This window comes from Conger conger, chromosome 7 (assembly GCF_963514075.1).
Source record: "Conger conger chromosome 7, fConCon1.1, whole genome shotgun sequence".
Lineage (NCBI taxonomy): Eukaryota > Metazoa > Chordata > Actinopteri > Anguilliformes > Congridae > Conger > Conger conger.
In genome coordinates, this window is record NC_083766.1 from 50,812,967 (window position 1) to 50,832,566 (window position 19,600).

The following is a 19,600-nucleotide window of genomic DNA, read 5'->3' on the forward strand; positions in this document are numbered from 1 at the left end:
CACTGAGTGTATGTGGGCTGAGAGTATTTGGTATTGCATTTTTTTTACACTTTACTGAGCTTGTCTGGTGTATTGAAAACTATGGAATGCTCTGAAAATTGCAAACCCCACCTTTTTGTCAGTTCAATTGCACCAGGCAAGATCAATTGAGCACAGAAAAGTAAAAATTACAAAAAGCTATTACGTATGTTGAACCAGGTCTGGTGGCTGTTCAGAGTTGATAATGTACTGTAATCTACTTCCGTAATCACATCACCATGTGTTAGAAATTACGTGCTCCTATGTTCACAGTTCACTCTTCACAAAGCCATACATGAGAAAAGAACAGCCTTAAACAGTGCGTCTTTACAATTTTATTTATTTTCAACAACATTTCAGTTTTTTTTAACAGACATTTTTTACCGTTTAAAATTGCATAAGCTTTTTGAAACTGTAATACTCAGCCATTATTAAAAATAAAAATCAGAATAACAAAGTTATACACTGTAATCGCCCAAAAACTATTGAATTATAATATTCTTTAAAATTAAGTATGAACTGTAGTGGTTTGGCACTTCCTACAGTATGTTAGAACACAAAAATGTATTTACACACACATCGCATGGGACATGGAAATGCAATTTCCTCCCGATCTAGGGCAGTTACTTTGCCATTGTTAAGTGGAAAAGAAGACTTAAGTGAAAGCTCACAGCTTTGAAGAATTGCGCTACACAACCTGTACAAATGTGTGTGGTGTACATAACTGTTTTTATCTAATAGGGCTCTGGCGTATCTTTGGTTTGGGGTAACACAGAATAAAACACAATAGTTGGGCCAGGGAACGAAAACTAGCGAGATTTACCCATGGGAACAGGCTTTTTTGGGTCTGACCAAAATGTCGTTGGTCATTTAGATCCAAACGGTGCAGACACTGATCAAACCATGGCATCATGGCCTCATTCACCCAAAGTGATGTTACATAAAACATATTACACAAAGGCTTGTATTAATAGTCATATATTATATACTATGTTAACCTACATAGCAAAAAATAAAAATAAAAAAACTGGAAGAATAAATGGGGCACTAGTTTTTTGCACAGAGACGGTTACTTAGTACAGGAAGAAGGACAGGTAAAAAGCCAGCTAAAATCCTTGTAAATAAATATAGCACCACTCATTATTCATACTTGATCCCCATTTCAGTCAAACTGCTTTGTCCTTGGTATAATATTTTGTCACATACATATTTCTCATTATTTTAAGTGTAGCAAGTGTAGCAGTGTGGTGGGCTGTTCTGTATGAAATCAATCCCTGTTTAGAATGGACTGTCGAAATTCCAGATGTTAAAATATTGTTTAAATGTTACGCATCCGAACGCCACCCCCGGTACATCTACAGTGTACAGTATGATATAATCTGCCAGACAAACTACAGGCTAATGCCACACGTTTAAGACTCAGTCCTACTTCAAAGAACTACACAATCTGTGGCAGGGAATTGAGGTCTGTACTCAAATAAAGTCTGAGTTTGTATTTATTATGGGTCTCAAACCAGGAGTGCTGGTTTCCAGGATCTGGGTTTTCCTGGCGTGTCTTCTCATGTATGAGCTAAAAGTCTAAATTCCTGTTACTCAGTTTGACACTGCCAAAGATGAACAGCGTGGAAATGGCATGAAGCAATATTAGTTTCTGCCACTATACTTGTTTATTTCCAGAAGCAACTGGCTAGGAGGATTGATACGGTAGCTTTCTGTCACCTTTGGAGCAGCAAACTTTACTTCCCATGTATTATTTCACCATATTTAACTGAGAAATTAGAACAGTTGCAATTTTGGGATAAATTGGCAGGTGCAGAAACAGGGCCAGCATAATTTTGTATGCCTATAAATGCCCTGACAGAAACACCACCGTTAAATAGGGCTATATAAATCTGTCAGATCACTTTATTTTGACTTTCACATTATCAGGGGTCTATTACCTTTCTATAACGAAACAATTGGAAAGGGGGAAATGTCTCTTCAGCAGCCCAGCCCCAAGCAATTATTTACTTATTATTTATACTTTTTGTTTTTATCGAATGCTGAAAGCATAGCACAAGAACCTCCAACCACTACTGAACTGACCCCTCAAGCCTCAATTTTGTTTTTAGTAATTCTCCTCATCACCTACCCATACCATCATCATACAGAATCCCAGGTCTGGGCTTTTGGCAAGCCTCAGGGTACAACAGAAGTCGGTTCTTCAGGTCATGTCTATACAGGTACAGTACTCAAGCTGTGTATTGCTATAGGGAGTTGGGGAGGGGGGGTAATCATTTGATTTGCACACACAGTCAGGCTCTTGTTACTCCGCTATGCTCAGAGCCACAGGACTGGTTAACCTACTGCTCCCTAAGACTCGAGAGGAGCTGGAAATGCACGCAATGGTACGGTAAGGAGGAGCACAACTTCTAAGACGGCTTCAAATTCACAAATAAAACGAAGCGACGCACACCGTTTAACATGAACCCATACAAAAAAACAAACAACAAAAAAATAAAACACTCATCCATAGTTTTCACACCAGAATACTTTGGTACAGAAAAGGGAAAGAAACAAACCACAAAAGGACCAGAAAACTAAAACGGGAGTGTTCATATATATATTTTTTTTTAATAAATAAAAAAATAAAAAACAAACCACGCACTCCTAAACGCACAGCACGTTACGAAAGAGGACAACACTATTTCACTCCAGGTTGGCTGCACATGCAAGGTTTTCTGTTTTTGTTCAGCTGCACGGCTCTGCGGTGAGGAAGTGTGCAGCATTAGTGGCGTAGCTTTGATTCAGGAAGAGGTGGTGCGCTTCGGAGGGAGGGCGCCGGGGCCGGCGGTAGAATGCGAGGCGGGGAGAGGAGCCTCAGAGTGTTCACAGGCCAGTTCCAGGGGGTTTTTGGGATGTACATTGACCTCCACACAAGCTAGCCTAACTCTGTATACCACTTTAACTCCTTGATGATACTTCTCTGACTGATCCCCCGACTCAGGCTGACCCACTGCCCCCAATAAGGTCCAAGCAATACCTAAAATGGAGCCAATTGTACCATCATGATAGGAAGACCAGGGAAAGTGTACTGGTCCACGTTAAAAAGCCTATACAGAATATGGCACATCTGGTACATGTCTTGTGTGGTACATAATCATGTCTGGTATATAATATTCTTAACCTTTTAAAAAAGAAAAAAGAAAAAAAAAGAATGAGTTTCCAGATAAGCTTCACATATAAAATGGCAGCATCATACAACAAAGAGGCAACGACTTGAGTAGGCAACATGGCTGTTGTTTGTATTGTTTATTTCTCTTTTCAAACCCAGCAAGTTTTTGGAATGTATTAAAGTCTGACGGCTGATTAGCGTGGTCGCTTAGGCCACTGCTTGCAATGGTCGAGTATGTCCACACACAGACCGAACTGAAAAGAAGTGTAAATGTGCATCACTGTGCACAATCACATAAAACATCACAGAGCAATGTGACCAGCTCTCGGCAAAACAAAACTACAGCATACAGTAGCAGTTTCTGCTTGGAGTTACCTATTTAGGCTGTGATATCTTTCAGGGAATCAAAGCAATTCCCTTGTGTCATTACTTGGGTGAGAAGCAAGATTTCTTTTTTCTCAACACGGCAGAGACACAATTGGCAGTGGTTTGATAAGATGTTCATGTGCAGGCACGCAAACATGGATACAGACACAGACAGAGAGACGACAGAAACACACACACACACACACACACACACACATACACATACAATACATACAATCTTTAAAAAATCTGAAATAAGGTAGAATGGGTAGAAGCAGTTGGTGAAGAGCTAGTGGGAATGAGCAGTGGCCAGGTGTGGGTTTGGGATGGACGTGTTAATACTGAGTGAGATACAGCCCCTCTATGAAGTGGCAGTTAGGGCTGATTTTTCAAAAAAGCAAGGATTAAAATACAAGTTCTGTCACAACTTTTTTGTTCCACTGAACAATGTTATATCTCGAGAAATCATGCAAACGTTACGTCTAGACATACTGCACGTCAAGGAGTGAGAATGGGGCAGCCAGGTATGTTGATATGTTTTGATTGCGCTAATCGAAACTCTCGTTTACAGAAGTCAACACATGAATCTAGCGCTCGTCAGGTTCACTACCGTAGAGTTTGTATTTTGCGAAAGTGCGCACAGAGCACACCCTCCTGTCTTGACTCATTTAAGAAATGATTAGTACTGCAAATAAAGGATATTTATTTTGACATTAAAAAAAATTAGAAAACTTTCAAGTTGGAATGTGTGTGCAACAGTAACAGTTTTCAAGATTACCAATGACCCCTCCCCTTTTTCAAATTGGACCTCAAAAACAGTTTAAAACTTTTGTCATATAACATTCAACACCCAGGTAAACACATCGCAGAACCACACATTTACAGAAAAAAAAGGAACTCATGCATAAGAAATATGTCTCCCTTGGACACTCTTGCTTGTTGTAACATTGGTATGCAAATATGCTTTGTGCAGGAATGCATTGTGTTTATGGGTGTGTGCATGTGAGAATGTGTCTTTGTGTGTGTCCATGTATGCATGTGTGTATACTGCACTGTACTGTGTGTGTGTGTGCGCTTGTGTGTGCGTGCGTGCGTGCGTGTGTGCGTGTGTGTGTGTGTGCGTGTGTGTGTGTGTGCGTGTGTGTGTGTGTATGTGTGTGTGCGCGTGCGTGTGTGTGTGTGTGTGTGTGCGCATGTGCGTTGCAGCTGGAGCTGTATTCTAAGCCAGAGTTCCACCAACAGTGGATGCAATTACTATTCCCAGAACCACACAGCATATAATGATCATGATTTTCTTCTGCATAATGAACAGAAAAATTACATTAAGTCCAATTTTAAATATTTTAAAGATTCCAGGCAGCATGAAAAGGAGAAAGGAAAAATGAGTTAAAACAAAATGTCTGTTTATCTCCAAAGTCTTGGCTGTGAAACACTCAAATACAGGCGTAGCAGTACAGCAACAAGCTCCTGAAATACAAAGGTCACTCCGGTCACTCAGGAGGGCAGAGCCGGAATGGCCTCCCTATTCAAATCATCGTGTATCACTTGATGAAATTGACTACACGTGAGTGCAAATGTGAAGAGGTGGTTTCTTCGCGCGTTCACACGAAGGCCAAGGAGCACTCCCTGAGAGGCAGTACTGGGCAGCGGTCGTCACTAATTAGACTTCAGGGAATGTAAGAATCCAGTGGCATTGATACACCAATTACAATGTGACAGATAAAGGCTGAGGCTGTTGTTTATGTTTAACCCTGGCTAGTTAAAAGACTTTACAATGATGTCAGAACATGACAAAAATATATAACATTAGCACATTAATGGAACAATTGTCACACTGCCAACACCAATGCGTAATCGCTAATTGGTCTAAGTCTTGCTAATTTGGACTTGCTCGGGGGACTGTCTCAATTGATCATCTAGCTCCAGGTTAAAATTAAGACATTTATTTTGGATTCGTCAGGTAGGATAATGGCATGCATTCACAAATAGAAGGCTGTGAACATGCAACATGCACTACATTAAAAGCACAAAAACATGCAGACATCCTGAATATTATTAAAGCTGTCCACTGTTGAGGTATTTTGAGCTTCGCAACCTGCCCTCACCTGTAGACCCAAACTGACTCAGGTCACAGTTCACGCAAAACTGAAATTAAGGTATGTTTCCATTACAGTATGTTTCCAAGAATGTTTTCTTCGTAGTCCGCTTCATTGCTAGCTAAAGGAGCTCCTATGTTGTCTTGGTAGTTTTGCAAAATAAAGTTCAGAGCTGGCTAACACATACACCGCCCACACTCCGTCCCTCGGTGGCCCGAAGGGATCTGCCGATCTGAGAACAACACGCCTTCTTCAAGCCGTCTCGTCTCGTCATGCTCATGACCGTGATTCCGAGGCGACATGGGGGCGACATGGCTCAGGCAGTAAGAGCAGTCGTCTGGCAGTTGGAGGGTTGCCGGTTCGATCCCCCGCCCGGCCGGTGTCGAAGTGTCCCTGAGCAAGACACCTAACCCCCAAATGCTCCTGACGAGCTGGTCGGTGCCTTGCATGGCAGCCAATCGCCGTCAGTGTGTGAGTGTGTGTATGAATGGGTGAATGAGAAGCATCAATTGTACAGCGCTTTGGATAAAGGCGCTATATAAATGCCAACCATTTACCATTTATCCGAGGCGCCCGGGGTGCTGTTGTGCACGGCGATCCGCTAACCCTGCCAAGTCCCTCCCTCTGGAGCAGCGAGCCAATTGTGCCGCTCCACGAGAAACTTGGCTTTTGGCAGAATCGAACCCCAGTCCTCGGTGTGCAACTGCAACGAACTGCAATCGCAAGTCCGCTGCATCTTAGCCTGTTGCGCCACCACTAGCACATACCCTTTGATTTCAATACGCAGGCCAAGTGCAGCAATGAGCTGGCTAACACACTGATCAAAGCAATTGACACTTAAAGGTGCAACGAAGGCACAGCGGTTTGTCACGCCGCTGTTTTCCAGGGAAAGACAGATCCCGCCTGACCAATAACTTGTGTGGCATCGCCGCCGAGGTGGCAGGTTGCCGTAGATACGCACCGAGAGAAGAGGTGGCGGGTCGCCGTAGATACACACCGAGAGAAGAGGTGGCAGGTCGACGTAGATACGCACCGAGAGAAGAGGTGGCAGGTCGCCGTAGATACGCACCGAGAGAAGAGGTGGCGGGTCGCCGTAGATACACACCGAGAGAAGAGGTGGCAGGTCGACGTAGATACGCACCGAGAGAAGAGGTGGCAGGTCGCCGTAGATACGCACCGAGAGAAGAGGTGGCGGGTCGCCGTAGATACGCACCGAGAGAAGAGGTGGCAGGTCGCCGTAGATACGCACCGAGAGAAGAGGTGGCGGGTCGCCGTAGATACGCACCGAGAGAAGAGGTGGCAGGTCGGCGTAGATACGCACCGAGAGAAGAGGTGGCGGGTTGCCGTAGATACGCACCGAGAGAAGAGGTGGCAGGTCGGCGTAGATACGCACCGAGAGAAGAGGTGGCGGGTCGCCGTAGATACGCACTGAGAGAAGAGGTGGCAGGTCGCCGTAGATACGCACCGAGAGAAGAGGTGGCGGCACAGTGTCAGGCTAGCTGTGGCCCAGCGGCCAGAGGACCAAGTAAAATGGCGAGAGAAATGACCAGAGATCCTTTCTGCTTCAGGGAACTTCAAAATTCAAACTTCAATCCCCTTTAGTGGCCCAGGTTAGGGTCGACTAGAGACCGTGATCATACGTACATCCAGTTTAGTAAGCAGCTGGGCTGAAAAGCACATAAGAGAAAAGAAGGAAGCTCACACACTGATACGGTTCTAACACACCTTTAACGCAGACGGCGTTTCAGTCCCTGTGGATCTTTGTCAGGTGCCACCAGACCAGCCTAAGGAGTGTATCAGTGTGTGGGCTTCCTTCTTCTGTTGATGCTACTGAGAAGAACGACACGTAGGAAAAGGAATAGACGGCCACGTTTTTTGTAGGCTGCTGATAAAAAATCAAAAAAACCCTCCAGAATTATATTTACCGTGCATTCCTCCTGCCCCTAATCCTCCTTTGTGCAGCCTGCAGGGAGTTTATTGTGTCATTAAGGGCCAATAAAGTCTCGGCAGCATAGATCACAGCCTCAGTGACAGCAGTACAGCCCGTGTCTCTGTCAGGGGGCATACCCGCTGCTTTTGCAGGGACCGTGGGGGGGGATGGGGCTGGCGCCGTTGGGCATTTTCTCCATTACTCGCGTTCCGTTGGTTTCTGCCCAATCAAAACCAGTTTGCTTTCTCCACCGGAGAAGACGTCCCTTCAGTCCCCGGGAGCCACGCGGGGCTTGTGGGACCGTAAATCTACCTGACAGGGGAGTCGCTGCATGAGTGACCGCGGGGCCGCTAACAGGTAACCTCCCGTCAGTTTACAGCACCGTCCGTTCCCGTGGACAACACCGATGCCCAGGTCACCGCTCCGAGACGACACTATTCAGCATCTTGGCATCCCGACAACCAGGTGGAGGTTTTCCTGCTAGAATAGTAGCTGATGTAAAACTTTGTGCTGCTCTTTGAATTAGCAAATGATGTTAATTCAATGACTGGACTGCTTTTCCATCTTTGTAAATACAAGAACACTTTGGCAGCCATTTTATTAAATCTAACCTTTTTTCCCCTCAATATGCCAAGTCATTATTGCTGACTATCAACCTGTTGTCACTAACATTTATCTTTTAAATTCTTAGCCAGTGATACGCTTGTCGGCCAGAGGGTGGCAGTATTTCCTAATGTCTCTCAAGCTGCCTGTAATTCCATAAGGATGCTGGCGGGAGCGGTTAAAGGTGTCATTTTCAATAATTGTGACACAGTGACAGATCGGTCGCTGGATGAACCAGATCGTTACTCTCCGTGTTGTTGACGTTTGACGGTGAAACTCTCAGGGCCTCCATCAGAGCCTGAAGTGCAGGGGGCAGAGCAGTCACATGACCCAGCTGCTTTTATTTCATCAATGGATGAAGCAAAGTGGGGCTGACTCCATAAGTGCTGAAGATGGGAGACTCAGATCGCTTCTGTGCATGGTGCTGGTGGTCCAACAGGGGGCAGTCTTTACTTTGGTCCAACAGCAAACCGAGTCCTCAGATGCAGTGCACAGGGATTCACTGACTAGCTGGTCAATGTAGTTGTGTGGAATGATGAGCACCACTCCACTAACTGTTACGCACTTCTAGATCTTCGATAAATAATTAAGCCTTTGAAAATTTGATTTAAAAAATAAAATAAAATGTGTACTAGAAATGTTTTTTTCGCCACTTTGTTCTAATGACAGTCGGTAGTTTATAGCCGACTGAAATCTGCAAAAGCTCATGAACGTCGCCTGATATAGATTGTGGTCATTGTCCTTAGCAAAAAGTATTACAAACCAGATGTGGTTATGACCAGCGACGTCCACTGCACATCGTCATTTGCAGGACTGTAAACTGGCCTTCAGCATGCACACAGTTTAGACACAGTACGGTTATAAGATCTGTCAGCTGAGCTGGGGTGGTCGCACCGGGGCTGAGCGACAGCAGGGAAGTGATCTATACCACACCCACTCCCCAGGCCGCAGGACCCAACCCACCCGCGTGAAGTCCCAGACCCGATTCACGTCCATCGCCCTGGGCACGAGAGAACCATGCCAGCGAGCAGGGTGGGGGAGGGGGTCTGCAAAACCCCCTGCAGCTTGGTCTGGAGGCTGCAGAAAGGGCTGAACCGTGCCACACCACACCATACCACACCATACCATACCATGCCACACCATACCACACCATACCATACGACGCCACACCATACCACACCACAGCACACCACACCATACCACACCATACCATACCATACCATACCACACCACACCACCGAGCGCAACAGGCCAGGCGGTACCGTCCCATCCGGCCCGGTCCGATCCAACTCACCCTCCTCGCTTTGCTTTGGTACTTAACGGCCTTCTTGGTGTCGGACACTGCCCTCTCCACGTAGTCCACGGAGTGCTCCACGTTGTACTCGATGCGGTCGATCATCTCGCCCTGAGGCACGGAGAAAGGAAGGAGAGAAGGGGGAGGGGGACAGGGGGCAGGGTTAAGAGAGAGCTTTCACAGACAGTCTGCCTTGTCTCCTGACCGCCAATCACAATCAGCCACCGGGCTGCCATCTGCACTTCCTGGCTGGATTCCCCACGTAAACTCCTTCAGGTTATATATTCTTCATATCATCTCGCCAACAGGGCTCCCTGCTCGGATGAATCTCAATATCTGGCATCTGGAATGTGTAATCTTCACCAAATGTTTTAAATATAGAGACGGAAACCGAAAAGGTTCCATTCTCGTGAACGGGACTGACATTTCTTTCTTTAGTTGTAGGTATGTCTGCGTAGTGAGGATTATTATTAGGAAACCTGGAGCATTAACTGGAGGAAGCCCCTGGCAGCCCTGAAACGAAGTCTTGCTCAAGTGAGCATTGTATGACATGCTGTAGAACAGGGATTTCCCGATATCTTAAATTCATGGAAACACTTTACAACAATGATCAATGTGTTGGCATTCACTAATGTTGTTGTTAATAACTACTGAGAGGCAAATCTGTTAATACATTTGTACATCATTAATTCATGTTAACAACTCTGAGTTAATGCTAATTCATTGTGGAATGACCAAACTGTTCATGTATTTCTTACTATACATTTACCCTATGGTACTTACCCATTCATGTAACTAATATATTAGTTAAGAGTTATACAAGTAATATAATGACCCACAACTAATTAAATGTATTTATTTATTGTTACATTATTTCTTGTAAGCAACTACATTAGTTAATGTGAATTCATGTATGCTTATTGTAAAGTGTGACCAGACTCACAGAAGTGCAGGCCTTCGGGTGGTTTTCAGAGAAATTTCTAACACTTTGACACCTGGCAGCACCTGAAAGCTGACTGCTCAGAGGCCACCTTCTGTGAGATTTTAAAAATATATATATTTTTTACCTTTCCTGCACAAGTTAATGAAAGCAAGCTTAACACCAGAACTTTGCCGCCCACGCAGACACCAAAGGCAGGATCACATTCAAAGAGGCTTCAAACACCCAGGATATTCACTTCTGATTTATTCACAGAGGGAAACCGACGGAGAGGAAGACTTGCCTGCTATATCCTCGCGGGGTGACCGGAGTGGTCTCCCTGGTGACAGCCAGCATGCCCTATCGACCGGGGTCACACTGTTTACGTCTACGACAGCTCAGTGCCAGAGGACAAGTGCTGGCCCTTGTTTACTGACATATTCCTAATTTTGTTATCAAGGAAAAGCAGGCGGTTGTAAAACAGCGATGTGCTCAAAGGGAAACAAATAAACAAAGGGGGGGAGGGGGGGGGGCACAACCTTTGTAATGCACAGAGAGGCCTATTGATTATTTTTGAGGTGCAAAGCTATAATTGCTTAAATTGTGCTCGACTGTCATTGTTAGCCATTTATCATCATTATATAACTGAAGACTGTATAATGATATTCCAGCGCCATTCTGCAAATGATCAATGTTGAGCGGTTAGTGATAGATTTGTTTCTTGGGTCAATATCCTTTTAAAAGCTTTTTCATGTCGACACATACAGTACTGTGCAGAAGTCTTAGGCACCCTAGACTTTATTATATATATGTTTATTTTGTTGTGTGTGTTAGTATAAAAGAACACATTTCAGACTTCGAAATATTCATTTTCCAAAAGATTTAATTTTTGTATTTCATTAAAAAAGTAACATATTACTGTGAGCAATTGACTACATTTTACATAAAAACTTGATCAAGGCTGTCTGAGATCAGAAGCAAGGAGCCAACCAAAGTCTGCAGAAGAACTGTGGCAAGTTCTCCAACATGCTTGGAACAACCTCCCTGCTGACTGTCTTATAGAACTGCAGGATAGCGTTGGCTATCTCAGAGAAGTGGTGCAGTTTTAACACCAAAGGGTGGTCACAAAAAATATTGATTTGATTCAGTTTTTAACTATTCGGTCAAATTACTAAAATGTAATGTAAAATGTATAGTACACTTATTTAGGACCTTTCATTGAATTGTTTTTCAAAGAATCTTATCTGAACAGAATGTTATACAGGTGCCTAAGACTTTTGCACAGTACTGTATACTGATGATGGTTGCCATGCCGATGCATTAGTTATTTACCAAGTGAAATTTGGCCAGGGTAAATGGCACATATAGGACCCAAGCAAGTGAAAATTTGTGCTTAAACCCAGTGCTTAAAAAAACCTATTACGGCTACAGAAAATCTAGAGGGAACAGCTCAAGGGAAAAATAGAACAATGCAGTGGATAAAGTCACTACAGGACTATTTGTCAATGGATTACCTAATTAAGCATTCGTGTTAAAACACACATTTCTCACCCCAGGATTTGGACTTGAATGCACATATCTGACTAATGAATTCATGGCCACGCACATTAATCATGAGATAAAGGGTTTCAGCACCACTCTGAAGAAAAGACATTCTTCAAGGACAAAAGTAAGATGTGACAACGGTAGACACCCCCCGATTAAGATCCTACGGAAAAGTCATTTTCACACAAACCGCACCTCGGCTAAAGTATGTGCGTGTCATTGTTAGGTCCAGCTTGCCCCTGCCACGTGACCACTCCAACTGCACAGTTGATTGTATAATTGAGTTTCTAATTGAGGCATTTATAGAACCAATTAGTTGTTCTAATATGGGGAGAGTGAGGAAGGAAAGTGAACAAGCATGGAAGTTTAAATGCTATGAAAAGCATGTGGTCCTCACTCCTGGTCCTGGAGAGCTGCAGGCTCTGCTGGCTTTTGGTGTTGCTCAGAGCTCAGCATTTAATAAGTTAAAGCAGTTGATTACATAGTTAACTCTATGGTCATCTGGTTTCTTGGGACTGAATGGGTCGCTGATCTTAAGGAAAAACTAAAAGCAGCAGACTCTGTGGCTCTCCAGGACCAGGAGTGAGTATTACCGCAGTAAAAAGAAAAATGCATCCATATAAGGAGTGTTCAATCTTGTCGGCTGATAGGGAGGTATGCAGGTTTTTGTTTTAACCCAGCACTAAGACTCCTGATTCTATTTAAAGTCTTACTTGAAGACCATGATTAGTACATTAGTTGAATCATTAATGTTTTAAACTCTTTTGTGCAAGATAAATGTAATATAACTGCTCTAATTTTTAATGTAGACATTTTCCACTGCTTCCAACAAAACCTAGCATGCCCTGCTGCAACATTAAAAAATACTGCAGCACGTCAGCAGTAGTAAGTAGTCAAACCGCATTTAACATGCGAGTGTCGCTTGTAAACATTTCTGTCAATCATCATCTGTGCTTAATTACTGGCAATTACTTCATCACCTTAGATTATTGAGGTGGTGCAAACGGGATGATTGTTTGAGTAGGGGCTTGAAAAAGATGCTATCACTGAAGTACAATCTGAGAAAACAAGGGGAGACAAATTGGTGGCATTATGTCTTAAAATAGTTTCCGTGTTCACAAGGAGCATAACAGGATTGAAACTACACAGCTAGCAACTGGATTTAGATTTTCAGTCTTACAGCAGGGGTACACAACAAGGGGCGATCAATTTCAGGATTTTATGCCAACTTCTGGTCTTAATTATTTAATTGACTCAATCATATCTTATTTGACATGTGTATGAGTACTGGCTACAGCTGCAGACTGCAAGTGTATCCTAATGATTTTACTGTGCTCAAGTACAGGCTTGAACCACGGTAATTCATACAGCGGTCAGCAAATCAAAAACAAGGCCATTGGTTGGAACAAAAACCAGTACGCAGAGCGGCCCTTGAGGACCAGAGTTGTGCAGCCGTTTTAAAGTAATATCTAGACCTATAAAATTTAATGCAGACCTAGATATAAATATTTTACAGATTTTCTAACCAAGTGAAAGATCATGAAACCAAAACACTGGGTATTCCACCTGCCCAGTACAGACTGGGGGTTTTTCTTGCAAGACCTATACAGTGCCTTTGTATTGTACTTACATCATGTAAGTAAAAAAGAATCTCGCCCCAGTAAGAAATATCAGTCTCTGATGCCATTACGTCTGCCTGCAACACAACCCTTGATCTTATCGCAATTACAGCTGGAACACACTGATTAATGGTAGAATAGTGGCTGGGAATCAGAGACTAGGAACTACCCAAGTCACCACAGGATGGCCAATACACACCAGCCGAATTGACAGGTGTCACACATTCACTGTGCCTCTATTCTTGTGTAAAGTATCATTCTGTTGAAGGCTTAGGAATTTATAAAAAGCAGTCACCGCAAAGGTTCTGGGTTCGGACTAACTCCAGAATACATTTCACGTATTTCCTGTTCCTATAAATAGACACTATTTTAACCAAGTCAGAGATCTTCCTTATACCTCTTACAGGTCAAATCAAACCCGACCACTTATTGAGCAAGTATCGGCATTCGTGTACAACGCGATTTCAACACCAGGCCTGGTGGTTAGTCGGGAGGTGCTGACGTAACGTGCGCCGTGACCCAGATTGCAGGCGGGCGGTTCTGCCGGGGAGGAACACGGAGCCGGTGATCAGGCTCCATTAGATCACGGCCTGCGGGACGAGGCTGGCTGACAGCACCGCGCCGCTGCCTGGAGCGCTCCGAGGCCCCGGCAGACGGCAGGGCCCGGTCTCCCCTGCTACCGTCGGCCCGCGGTACGGAGGACCGCTAAAAAACGTGCGCCACTCGCGCGTCCCCTTAAATATTCCTCCTGAGTTCAGGGTTCCCGCAGAACTACTCCGAGCGCATTTCAACCGCTCAAGCCTCCGGCCTTCCCCAAAGGCATTCGTGGGTACAAGTGAGGGCTGAACCAATGCAAACCAACCCAAACCCCAGTGAATCATGGGAGTCATTTATGGGGAGGATATTACAAAACAGGCCAAACACCCCACCCTCCCCAATAATATACCTGAGAAAAATAATTTACCATAATAAAGCCACAGAAATAAATGTTCAATTTCCCCAGAGAATTCACCAGATCATTTCACAGCTGTTCTTAGGGCCCCCGGACCCCCCTACAGGGTTGCAATTTTTGGGGGTCTATGCATCTCCACCCTCCAATATCCAAGCTAAAGCTACGTCCGTGCAGTGGTTACTTATGCTTTCCTGGCTCGGTGTGGTTCAGCTTTGGCTGTGCGAGGCCCTGGGAGGCGGAGAGGCCCGAGAGGGACCCTGGGACGGAGGAGGTCTCTCCTCACCTGGCTCTCCACCAGCATGGCCATGTCCATGAACATGTCGTGCAGCTCGCGGATGCTGTTCTCCAGCTTGATGATCTCGGTGTGCCGGGTCTCGATCTCGTTCATGGCCTGCTGGGTGATGTTGGAGTCCATGATGATCTGTGGGAGGGAGAGAGAGAATGAGAGAGGGAGAGAGAGAGAGAATGATAGAGGGAGAGAGAGAGAGAATGAGAGAGGGAGAGAGAGAGAGAGAGAGAGAGAGAATGAGAGTGGATCGACTGTGCTGTGGTCCACACAAGCCCACACTCCTTTCTCTCAATCAAGCACACGCACAGACAACACACAAACACTCACCCACACTTCCAATCACGAGAGCAGGCCAGCATTATTTTGTGTAACCCACCCATGATGATAGGTGGGTGGGCTGGTTTTGCTTCCACTGCCTCTCTCTCTCTCTCTCTCTCTCTCTCTCTCTCTCTCTCTCTCTCTCTGTGTTGAGAGGCCCTTCCTGCGGTGATGTTGGCGGATGTTGGTGGAAGTTGGCGGATGTTTTTAATAGCCCCCCCGAGCGCGCCCCACACTCCCCCAGTACAGCAGACCCAGGTGGGCTCTGGGGAGCTGACAGGGAGCTCATCTCCCACGGGGTCACGTTTTGGGGGAGGATTACAGCAGGTGTCTGCTGAGCTCGGGCAGCTGGTACACAAGCCCCGCGCCCCGCTCCGCTCCTGTTTGTACAGCAGTGGCACTGGGGACTCGTTACAGGGGCCGCGGGGGCCCTGTTTTGGGGAATCTCACGCTTCTGCACGGTGGGCATTTCTCACCTTTCCGTGAGGGTGGGGGGACAGGGAGGGGGACGGGCCGGGGGACGGGCCGGGGGGATGGGGGGGGTGCAGTCTTGGTGTGATTGAAAGGCCGTCAGTGTCACAGCTGCTTTGTGTGCTGAGTAAAGGGAGAGAGTCTGGGAGAGGAGCACAGCTGGGCAGGAACGGTGGGTGGCACTGAGTGCAGGTGTGCAGGTGTGTGTGTGTGTGTGTACATGTTTGTGTGTGAGTGTGTGCGCTGCGAGGGCATATGTGGGTACGTGTGTCTGTGCGACTGCGTGTGTGTGTGAGTATGTGTGTGTATATGTGCGTGTGTGTGTGCTTAGACACTCACCCCCGAAGTGAAGATGGCAGGATTGTCACTCTCCAACATGCTCTCCAGCTCCTCGTTGGTCGTGTTCCTGCCGGCTGAAACAACACAAACAAACCAATGAACACTGGAGCCCTGCTGGGCACACCAACACAGTGACCCAACACCAGCCTGAAACAACAGCACACACAACTTTAATAAAAACTGCATTTTAATTTTAAGTGTATTACAGTATATCCCCCATTTCTATCCCAGCCGACTTTGGGAAGAGATCGCTGTAGAAGCGATTCTCTTCCACCCAGCAGATGCACCCCAAATTACACACTGCCCACGTCACTGCAGGATTACGAGGTTGGCTTATTCTGGGTTTGTGGATCGGCACACACCCGACCTGACCAGGAGTGGCCGCTAGAGAGGGACAAGACCGACAGGAGACCCCCCTGTCATTCCATGGTTGGGCCAATCGTTGCCTCGCTAATGCAGACCACCATCCAGAGCCAGAAATGACGTGACAGGAACTCAAACACCCAGTTGGAAGGCTTGTGCCTTTTGTTTTCAAAACTATCCAGTTCACGGCAAGTTCATTCACAAAACATTACTGCACAAACAGAGATGGCGGATGCTCCTTAGGCAAGGAGGCAAGCTTTTGAAACTTGTTGCTTAAGACTGCACCCATGACATCATATGAATGGCCATGCAAAGACTAATCATGGTCTCTAACCAAGATCCAATCAGCCAACACTGAAGTCCATGGCTAAATGAGATGATACATCCCATCCTGAATTACATACCGCTCCCTCTCCCCGGAGAAGCGTGTAATCTGGGCCTGCCGGACGCACGTGTGGCGGGGATGTCACGCCGACAGGGTAAATGAGAGTCCTCGGGACGCTCGCAGGAAGTCCATCCGTCAGGTGCCGGGGCAGAGCGAGGCCCCCCCCCCCCCCCTCCCAGCACCATCCGGGCAATTAAGCAGCCTGTCAGGCCCCGGAGGCATCAGCGCGCGATTAATTACAGTCCAGCCAGCCAGCGTCTGCCTGGCTAACGACCGCGGAGCTGCTATTTATAGAGCCTCGCTGAGACACGGGCCCGGGGGCGGGCGGATTCGGTGAGCCCTGGCGAGTGTGTGTGTCGACACCTGGAGGCCTAACCTGGCGGACGCTCCTCCGCTTAAACGCGGCCGCGGCGCCTCGTTCGGGACGTCGACAGTCTTGAGGTCGCCTCCCGAAGACGTAGTGAACGCGACCTGTGGAGGAGTGGAGGAGGGAAGCACTCGACGCGCGGTGCGAGATGAATGGGCCGCTTTAACAGCGGGTGGTCATGTAGCGGGAGAGAGGGAGGAGGTGACAGCCCCATCCATCAGCCGCTCTGGGAAAGGCCAGGGCACGACACACCGCTGCCTGCCTCCCTGTGCGATGGCGTTTCAGAGGAATGTACCGCACAGTTCTCAGACCTCAGCCTTAAACTGCAGCCTGCAGAAACACAGAACCAGAGAGCTACCCAGAACCTGAGAATCACACAGAACCCGAGGAAGATCTAGAATTTTGAGAATCACACTGTACCAGAGAACCACATAGAACATGAGACTTTGAGGAGCACCCAGACTCCATGCACACTAGGGCTCCACAGAAACTGGGAAACACACAGAGCTTTAGCTTTTCACTGAGCTGCGCGAACATTGTACCCAACAGCTTTCTCATTTTGACGGTGTGAGTGGATTATCAGTGCCCTGGAGGTGTGAGGAATGCGTGGTGGGGTGGTTGCCTGGGGCCGGACCTCCACTGTTAACGCCCACTGCCGCTAACACAGACCACGGCTCACCACTGCTCCAGTCCCGCATGGTGAACAGGTAGTTTGGGCCAGAGGTACTACAACACTGATAATCATGAGCCGTTTTACTCTGACAATAATGCAGATGGCCAGTTTAGTCACTACACAAACTCAACTCCACACTGTGAACTGTCAGCTGAAACATACAGTCATCAGCACACATGAATCACTCTGAGCGGTGGGAACAGAGTGGTTAAAGGTGCTGTTCCACAGCCCAGGGAAAGAGGACACTTTTCAGGCTGGCACTTCAGTCTGAAACGTGGCTGTCCATTCAGCCCTGGTTGTCTTTTATCACAGGCAATTATCCGAATGGTTAGTGCTACTGATTGGCCAGTTTGTCTTCACACCTGACTCCCAGCTAAAGGGAGGGTGGGAAACCAGCAGTTCTCTGCCCTCGAGGACCATGATTTGATGATCCCTGGCATAGTGCTTCCTGTGGCTCTTACTCCAAGCACTGTATGAGAGCAGAATGATATGAAAGCATAACAAAGGCAGCACGACCAGCAAGGGAGTGGGGGGGACATGGGTTTACAATGAAAAGATTCCTTTCTGGCCGTTTCGGGAGTGTGGACAGCAGGGAGTGCGGCCTGAACAGCTACCGAGATTCAATCCGGAGATATTCAGCGGAACTGCTTTTCCAGGAAGGCTGTTTGGTCCTATCGCTCCAGATGGTGACGTTGTTTTCAGTAAAACGCTGGCTGCACACCATGAGTCATTTCATACCGACACGGTGTTGGGCCTTTTGGAGTGTAATTCAGCCATACAGGGCTAAAGGTGGTCTGACTAACCTACACAATGGCACAGTGTGGGGGAACTGCCTAAAAGCCCAATATCTCATACCTTTGGGGACAGCCGACTGTGTGTATGCATGTTTGTGTTTGTGTGTATGCACATTTATGTGTCTGTCTGTGTGTAGGCATGTGTGTATGCCTGTGTATGTCTGTCTGTGTGTATGCGTGTGTATGCATGTGTGTGTGTGTGTGTCTGACTGTGTATGCACGTGTGTGTGTCTGACTGTGTATGCACGTGTGTCTGTGTGTATGCATGTGTGTTTATGCATGCGTGTTCATCTGTGTGTGCATGCATGTGTGTGTTCATATGTGTGCATGCATGTGCGTGTCTGACTGTGTGTATGCATGTGTGTGTATGCATGTGTGTTCATATTTGTGTATGCATGTGTTGGGCTTTCATATGTGCATGTCTGTATCCATGTACATGTGCCTTGATTATTATCAGTGTGCACGAGTGTGTGGGTGTGTTTGGTGCAGAAGTCTATTTCTGTTGTCAATGCAAGCAAGTGTGTGTGTGTGTGTGTGTGTGTATATGTGCATGTTTGTGTGAGTGTGTGTGTGTGTGTGTGTGTGTGTGTGTGAGAGAGAGAGAGAGAGAGAGTGAGCATGTGCATGCATGTGTGTGAGGGAAAGAGAGACTGTGTGTTTGGGTGAGAGTGAGCGAGCATCTGTGTGTATGTATATGTGCATGTTTGATTGTGTGAGTGTGTGTGTGTGTGTGAGAGAGAGAGTGAGCGTGTGCATGTGTGTGTGTGTGAGTGTGTCAGAGAGAAAGAGAGACTGTGTGTTTGGGTGAGAGTGAGCGAGCGTCTGTGTGTGTGTCAGAAAGAATGAGAGACTGTGTGTATGTGTGTGAGAGAGAGCGCATATGCATGCATGTGTGTGTGAGTGTGTCATAGAAAGAGAGACTGTGTGTTTGGGTGAGAGCACGTGTGTGTCAGAGAGAGTGAGAGAGTGTGTGTGTTTCAGAGAGAGTGAGAGAGTGTGTGTGTGTGTGTTTCAGACAGAGTGAGAGAGTGTGTGTGTGTGTGTGTGTGTGTGTGAGAGAGAGAGCACGTGTGTGTTTCAGAGAGAGTGAGAGAGTGTGTGTGTG

The 19,600-nt window shown here is 46.5% G+C and overlaps 1 protein-coding gene across 1 annotated transcript in view; it reads right to left on the reverse strand.

Moving 5' to 3' along the window:
- Window positions 1-338: 338 nt before the first annotated feature.
- LOC133133752 (syntaxin-1A) overlaps window positions 339-19,600 on the reverse strand; it is a 112,757-nt gene continuing 93,495 nt past the window's right edge. Inside the window, exons 7-10 of the mRNA XM_061249932.1 lie at window positions 15,914-15,987; window positions 14,780-14,917; window positions 9,462-9,572; window positions 339-4,835 (exon numbers count right to left, since the gene is read on the reverse strand). Coding sequence (XP_061105916.1) covers window positions 4,758-4,835; window positions 9,462-9,572; window positions 14,780-14,917; window positions 15,914-15,987 — 401 coding nt within the window. The 3' untranslated portion in view covers window positions 339-4,757. The remainder of the gene's footprint in view (window positions 4,836-9,461; window positions 9,573-14,779; window positions 14,918-15,913; window positions 15,988-19,600) is intronic.